We start from the raw sequence: 8,281 nt of genomic DNA, 5'->3' as shown, positions 1-8,281 counted from the left end.
CCATGCTCAGAATTTAACAGGAAGTCGGACATTTAGGTTTGAAAAGCCAATTTTTAGAGCACCCTGAAAAATATGTACCCCTGCTGCACCTTTCACAGATCGACCTGAAATTTGGTCTATCAGCAGTAGACGCACAAAAAACTCAAGGACCTCTGCTTGAAATTGAAAACGACATTGCAATGCAATTTGGGGAGAATTTGCAGAAAATTTTGTGTGTGTGTGGGGGGTGGGGGGGGGCAGTCCATGAGTATCATTTAACAGATCTCAAGGACCGATGCCCGAAGACTGACATTTTTCAGGCGTGTGCTGGCTTGGCCATGTCTCAATGAACAAACGACTTGATGACATTGATGAAGCGCGCCCATTTATTGAAAAGATGCTCCCCATCTGGTACAACGTTCATACGAAGCTTCAGTAGGGGGCGCCGCTTCCCCCGTGGGGAAGCCAGCTCAGACGCCACCGCTCCACTATAAATATACAAGCTCCAGACATACAAACGGACAGATACATACAGTGCTTAACAAATGGATGCAAATGAAGCTTTAAGCCACAGCTGCCTGAAATGATTGGGTTGGGGCGGATGTAGAAAAATACTAATTTGCATGTACTGCAATATGTTATTTTTTTTCTCTTGAATAATTCTTGTAAAGTATGACATTTTTAAAATTACAATTAGGTCATATAATGACATTTTCTCATGCAAAAATCTGCCATTTTAATAGGTTCCGTCTCATAAAATAGTGACAATTTTCTAATATTTTCAAATCATGACTTTTACTGGTTGTATTAAAATGTTTTTTTCTCGTGAAAAAAAGAAATGTAAAAATGACATTTTCTGCTGACATGACTTTAGTCTGCAAAGGTTTGACTTATAACTTGTACAGAGTATAAAAGCAACCTGTATAATATTTGCACATTTATTATTTTAAAATTGCATATTTGTTGTGGTTACCTTTTTTAATCCTATTCTGTTAATCGGATGTTTACATATGTAAATCCATCATAAATGTTTAGATTATTCCACATAAAATGATTGTCATTGTACAATTACAACCTTTTTGCTCATAAATTCATAATTGTGCTTCGGTTTCTGACTGACAATCGTGATGGCTATTGTAATACAGTACGGTGTTTGTTAAGCACTGTACGTACACACTGACCGGTGAAGGAATATATTAATATCAAAATCATACACATGGTTACGTACTAATAACTTAGGTTATGAAAGATAAATCGTAGAAAAACATCTCTATATACTGTGTTCTGGCATGAGGTCTTTGAGGTGTCATGCGGTTATCCCCGCCCCCTCCGGGCTAGCGCCTCGCGGGCCAGGATCTGATTGGCTCTGGAGAGCAGCACGCAAACGCAGGACGAGTCGATGCGGATCCACCTCCACCCCGTCCGGTTGTTGGCATCCTTGGTGAGTGCGCGCACGTAAGACTTCTTGGCCTTGCACTCACTCACCCACTGCTTCTTGTCCACGCCCAGGCAGCCGGCGCCCGCCACCCCGGTGGGCTGCGACGCCTCCCTGCCGGCAGTCCCGTGGCTGTTCTGCTGCTCGGCCTGGCGGCACCGGGTCTCATAGAAGTACTGCTTAAGCGGACCCGTCTGGGTCTGGATGTCCTGCAGGACGGTGACCACCTGGCCCCGCGAGTCGACGGCCGTCTTCTTGTCCGTTACCCAGACGCTCTCCGCCTCGCAGACAGACTTCTCGCCCCGACGGCGATCCATCAAATGCGAGCGTTTGTCCCTCCTGAGGGCGCGTCCCGCATCAGACGCGAATCCCGAAACGTTGCCCCAACTGAGACTCTGATCACCGTGACTCTCCGCGTGGGCGTCTTCCAGTTCCACCGCGTCATCCTCCAGGAGGCCGACCTCCAGCATGAGCAGCAGGGGCGGGTGCTCCGGGGGCGACGGCGACGACGAGAACAGGACGCGCGGGTGAGTGTCCAAAAACATCTCGTCCCTTTCCAGGAGACCTTCCAGGATGCCCAACCCCGCCTCCAGGATGGCGTTAACCGCGCCGCTCGCCGCGGGCGCCCTCCTCGACGCGTTCCGAAGCTGCTCTGTGGGAACGGTGGTTGCGGATCCTCTCTGAGTCCTCGGTCCGGCGGATGCAGGAGTTTGGATTATCTGTGTTTCCACTTCGGAGACTTGCGTGGGTCCATTCGTGGAGTCCAGGAAACCGCTGTGGTCTGGTCGACTGCGGTTCTTTTCACTCGGAACAACGCTCAGTTCCGCCGAGTTCCGGATGGGGTCCTGAACGGCGGGGGCGTTGTCATACGCGAGCGAGGCATTCCCCTGGGAGTTGTAATCCACGGCGAAGCGACGCCGCTCATCGTCCACGCTGGCGACAGAGGCGATCCTGGACACAGGCTTTTGAGGGAAGGGCAGGGCCGAGGCGATCACCATGGCAACCAGGGGAAGCCAGTGCATCACTCCCAGGACGTATCAACTGGGCGAGTGAGAAAGACAGCAGGAGAGAGAGTCAGTTGAGGAATGCGCTTGATCTCGTTAGGGTAAGTGGGCCAATTAAGATGTAAAACCGGTAGAGTTTACGGGAGGAACGCAACTTTATGAGCTCAAGCAAGCAGGGGCCTTCAAAACTTGGCACAACCTGTGGAAAAAAACCTCCACAGAGTACCGCAAAGTCGTCCTCCGCTTCCTTCAGATAGAGATCCTACACACACGCACGCACACGGACATACACTCACAATCTCTCACGCGCACTTAGACGAACATCTTCTCACACAGAACAGGCGCGCACACACTCAGAAAGGCCAGCGGAATGTGCACGGGTTCAAAACTGAAAAATCTGAAAGTCACCAAGGAGAAACACACGCGCGTCCGTTTGTTGCTTTGAACGTCATTCATTGACACAAACACCAAAAGCTCAATTGACAGTCAAGATCCATTTTTCAGCTTTTCCAGCATGAAAGTGTACAACTGATTTCTATTCGCACTTGCCCACAGTAGTAATTTAGTCATAAATTGTATATCCAGTTAACTTTGACAACATTCCAAACGTGTTGTTGGTACCTTAAAGCCACCTCGGTCGACACTTGTAAGACCCCGCCGCACTCGCTCCTTCGCCCTTGGCGCAGCTGGCGAAAGGAAACGTCAATCTCGACGCGATTAGCCAAGTGATGTGGGTGACAAGTCAAATAAGACACACCCACCCGACAAACACATTCCACGCGTCACATCACGGAGATGCAAGGGGTTCTTTTGAAATGTATCCCTTTCATACTTGGACGTCCGTAACAAAGGAGGAAGGTCAAACAGTCGTTTGAGAATTGGAGTTTACCTTTTTTTTTGTCCTCGTACTTGACAAATAATCCAGGTTAAGAAAAAATATACAAAAAAATAATTAAAACCAAGCATAAAAAAAATCAATAAACCTGCTCTAAATGAAAACAACAAAAAACCTGAATGAAAAATCCCAAACTATTCCAACCCCGAAACACACAATCACACCCAGTCTATCACTGACTCCCCACTCTCTCATGTCCACTCTCACAACCTCGCTGACATGCACGTGCACTCTCACCCACTCACACACAGCCTCACTCACAACTCTCAACAAACAAGACACTCCCTCCAAGCACCTTTGCCACATGACATCACAGAGATAAAAGTCATGAGTCAAGATGATGGCGTGAGTCAGCGAGAAAGCACGGACAGGATGCCACCACTATCTACGACCGGGGAGGACGCCATCTTAAATGATTTTTTGTTTTTTTTTTTCTAAAGGCGGAAATACAAGAATGTCGGTGATGCAACGTTGCTGGCGAGATAGTAATGCCTATCGAGGAGTGCGTCTGGTGAAAACGTGCATGTACATGAAGGTTTTGTCAGTGAGGGAGCGGGTTGTGTGAGATAGGGAGTGGGGGGGGGGGGGGCAGTCAATGCGTTGACAGGACTTCAAAAAGTCTTGTGTCAACCCCACCCTGCCGATGAAGCGCTGCATCAACTTCCTGTGTTGAGGCCCGCCAATAAAGCTCCTTCATTGATGATGACTGCCAGTGATGTTCACTTGACATTGTTCTGAAAGTTTTTATCATGCCTACAAATGTCCACTCTTCCAGTCCACTATTCGGTTTGGATTTAAGGGATAAAATGTTGGCGTTTGAGGCTTGAATGTGACCGTTCCCATCGGATCATCAGGTAAGCTGATTGCCTTCCTTCTGTTTTTCATTGATTGTACATTCCAAAAAAACACAATTTCAAACTGGTAGCATTTCGCTTTTGGGAATCCTCCATCATTAACTGTGTGTGTATCTGCTACAGTCAGGTGTGTTGACACACATGGAGCATGGAGGGGCCGGGGAGATGGGGGGGGGGGAGATTACACTTCTAAGATATCGCGTATTTGTCTGTGTGTGTGTGTGTGTGTGTGTGTGTGTGTGTGTGTCACACTTGAGTGTTTTTTGCAGGTCTTGCTCAACACTTGATGATCAACGTGCTCCATTTGCTCCCGTCGCACGCTTGGCTGGTGCACGCCTCAACAAAGACCCTCCGCAGTGTGTGTGTGTGTGCGGTAATGCTAACATGTTTCTAAATGGGAGGGTAAACAAACACGCCCCCCACCTCCACTCGTCACAAAAAAACCAAAGAAGCAGGGTGACCTGTGAACTCAAATCCGTGCGTTCCCATGACATTATAGCAATCGCCATTTTTCAATTTTATTTTAATGATAATATTAACTAATGCAATCAATGGATGTTTGAGTCAAATTTGTGACCATAATGAAAAAAAAATTACAATAGAAGGACACTGTTCGAAAAGGGCACTAGTTACAAAAAACTAATTAAAAAATATGTCTTGTGCAAAAAAAAAAAAAAAGCATAAAATTAAATCTCTCTCTCGCTTTATCCATCCATCCATTTTCTAATCCACTTTATCCCCACATGGGTCTCGGGGCATGCTGGAGCCTATCCCAGCCGTCATCGGGCAGTCAGCAGGAAACACCCTAAACTGGTTGCCAGCCAATCACAGGGCACACAGAAACGAACAACCATCCGCGTTCACACTCACACCTCGAAACAATTTCGAGTGTTCAATCAGTCTGCCATGCATGTTTTTGGAATGTGGGATGTAACCATCGTACCCGGAGAAAACCTACATAGACACGGGGAGAACATGCAAACTCCACACAGCCAACTTTCTCGATGGTGCACCTAATGAATAATGAAGCGCTCCTAAGAAGATTCATGACTGATTGAGTGATTGATTGAGGCACTTGTGTTTCATTTTTATTTTCCTTCACCTGAACTGACATTAAATGTCACAGAGAGATGAAACACGTGTGTTTCATGCTTCCTGTTCAAGTGGGGCTGAAATAAGAAGTGGGTGTGAGTGTGTATGAAATATAGTGGCAATGATTGTACATTTGCAAAGAAAGTAATAATACATTTCTGCCACCTTTTTAGACAAATGGGTTCCCCTGCAAATTCAAAAGTAAAATAGGGTAAACCTACGTAATAAAAAGGACCAAAAGAAAGTAAGGCTAGACTTTTTTTATCCTAAAACATTTTTATGGGTTTAAAAAAAAAAAAGTTTTGTAGGTCAGTTTGACACACAGTGTAACAGGTACTTTAAGAAGTAACCATAAATGTTGAAAAAGAAGTTAATTGTATCTTGTTTTTAAAAAAACACTCAATCCTCAGCTTTAAGAAAGGTGTATTTGTGAAAAGAAGCATCGAACAGTAGATGTTAAAAAAAATGATAAAAGCTTAACTTTGACAAGAAACGATGACGCGGATGCACGTTTGAGCCACAAAAAGCCAACGAAAAAGTTAAACATCGTTATTTCATCTTTTCACTGTTTGATGTCAGGGCGAGTTCAGCTTTCAGCTCTTCAAGGCTGCTCCTTTTGGAATAATTGCCACTAAAGAGGTTCAAGTGACTTTAGAGGCAGATTATTCCTGACAATCCAGGTCAAATTCTTCAGTTTCTGACTTGTGGGCCATCAGACTTCAGTTTACGTAACTTGTGTTACTGAAGAAGAAGAACTGAGCTGTACAAGGTATACGCTGTCGTCATGCATGACGAGGCGGATTTTTCAGTCGCTATCATGACAATGCACCCAAAAAAACAAACTTGTGGACCCAAGACTGAAATGGAGTTTGACATTTTGCTCCAATTCCCTCAAGAGAGCCTCATGAAAGGTAGAAAGAAAACACGCCCCTGACACCATTTAGGATGAAGTAGCCATTTTTAGGTTAATTTGGCCAATCAAACAAATTTGAAAACTTTGTATCGGATTTGAAAATGGATGGATGGAGTCCCTGGAAAGTTGGAAAGAAAAAAAGCAGCCCCCTATCTCAGTTCCACCAGTTGACCCAAAATTTGGTGCACATCTTTCATAAAACGACACAGGAAAAAAGTCTCAAGAATCCATGACTGACGTGGACAAGAAGTCAGCCATTTTGGGCAAAGACACTCATTACTGCCCCCTGGAAAGTTAGAGGGGGAAAACAGTTTCATGAATCGACACAAAACTATAATATAACAGGACTCACAAAAATGTCTCACGCTTAAATCAGAAACCACTGCCCTCAAAAGATGGGCGACGGTACAATAGTAACTTTTTTTTAATCACCCCATTCAATGTGGGCAGAGCATCATATTTGATGATTATTTCGAGGATTCGCCACCAGTGAATCTATGAAAAATTCACAGAAAATGGGGAATTCCTTAGTCTTGTGAATTCTTGCACGATGACTCCAGTGGCATGTTTTCCCTCGAAACGTTTTGGGTGGATTCCCAATTTTACAATGCCAGATGACAAATGATGATGTCACGGGTTCGTCCTAAAATCACAGCACTCAGCAATCCTAATCAAGCATTTCTCTCAAGTCTCACAAAATATGTCCACATACGTGACAGCTCACCAGAAGAAAGTCACCAGGCATTCAACTAAGCTTACGCTTTCCTGCGACGCGTTTGCGTGCGCCAATTACACCCCAAAACATGCTAGGAATTTGGGTGTTGAGCCGAAAATGTCACCACCTTCTGCTGCAACTTAAAAAAAATGTCACCCGACCTAACAGCTGGAAACAGAAAGTTCCAGAAATAACACAATAAAACTGTAATCACATGTAATTTCTCCCCTTGGCGACATATTTGTACTTTTACAGAACGCGTTGGCCTTTTTTTTCATAATTGCTTTGATATGTGCTCAAAGTTGCACAATAAACGTCATCTTCTTCATCTAATTAAATTATCAACTTTAGCAATAAATAAAATTACGTTTGAAGTTCCCTACCGCGTCTCTTGTAGTAAAGCAGACATTTGATTGCATTTTTGCCTTCTTTTATTGCTCATTTCTTATTTTTGCCAAGGCAGTCTTTGGATGTTTAAGATTTGTTTTCCGAGTACAGCATGCGCATAAAAATAAACGCCTTGAATCTTTAAATGATGGGTTGAAAGAAAAAGCGTTTAAACGTTGAAACATCCATACCGTTGAGGTGAGATCCGGACCCCGCGTCCTACCAGCTGACACCGCATTGATTCCCAAGTCCTGTCCCCGGTCAGTCGCTCAATTGGTTTGGGGCGGAGGGAGTCAAAAAACACTCTCTATCACACACGCGCGCACATATCTATGTTCCTTTGTAAAGTCCATGACATCTCACGAGAATCCCAGAATGTAAAAAAAAAATCCAATGTGCTGTACGGGAGGAAAAGAAAGTGGAGAAAAAAATCCGCCTGCTGTCGAGAGCGCACCAACCAAAGTGACGGAGACAAAGTGCTCAATTAGCCTCGAAAAGCAAAGCAAAGCCAAGGGGGCGTGACAGATTTCCGGCGCTTCAATGCCTCTCCAAAGAAGGCCAAAGATGAAAACATTCCTCACTTTAAAAAATGCGCGGTGACGAGCTGCACAAGTTTGCCAAAAATGCTGGAAGAAGCTCCGCAACTCCGCCTGGCTGCTCAAGCAACGCGCATAAAGTCAAGTCGGTCTTCAGCAAGTTAGCACTTGCCGAACACATAACATCCGGGCAAATCTGTCAAAATGAAAGTATAAGCATGAAACACGACCAGGTGTTAACTTTAGTCTCTTTAATATTTTTTTACGTTAGCTGTAATGTTTAAAACTAACCGTTGAACCTAAACTGACAAAATATAATACACCAGTTTGACTTGAGCTTTTATTGTACTCTTTTCCGGTATGTATCCCTACGAACTCCTCGTTTACATATCTTTGCGAGCTTGCCATATGTAATTACTGTTCGGTTTGGTCTTGTTTAATAAAAAACGACGTTTTCAAGATGTTACTTGT

The 8,281-nt window shown here is 44.6% G+C and overlaps 1 protein-coding gene across 1 annotated transcript; it reads right to left on the bottom strand.

Moving 5' to 3' along the window:
- Positions 1-342: 342 nt before the first annotated feature.
- On the bottom strand, positions 343-7,967 carry LOC127589540 (brain-derived neurotrophic factor). Its single transcript, XM_052048733.1, has 2 exons — positions 7,466-7,967; positions 343-2,455 (listed from the first exon to the last, which is right to left on the bottom strand). Exon 2 carries the CDS (start codon positions 2,434-2,436, stop codon positions 1,294-1,296), a length of 1,143 nt encoding a protein of 380 aa, XP_051904693.1. The 5' UTR covers positions 2,437-2,455; positions 7,466-7,967; the 3' UTR covers positions 343-1,293.
- Between the last annotated feature and the right edge of the window lie 314 nt (positions 7,968-8,281).

The sequence above is a fragment of the Hippocampus zosterae genome, chromosome 17, assembly GCF_025434085.1.
Source record: "Hippocampus zosterae strain Florida chromosome 17, ASM2543408v3, whole genome shotgun sequence".
Taxonomy (NCBI): Eukaryota; Metazoa; Chordata; class Actinopteri; order Syngnathiformes; family Syngnathidae; genus Hippocampus; species Hippocampus zosterae.
The sequence above is the reverse complement of the archived record's forward strand: the minus strand, read 5'-3'. Positions and strand labels throughout refer to the sequence as shown.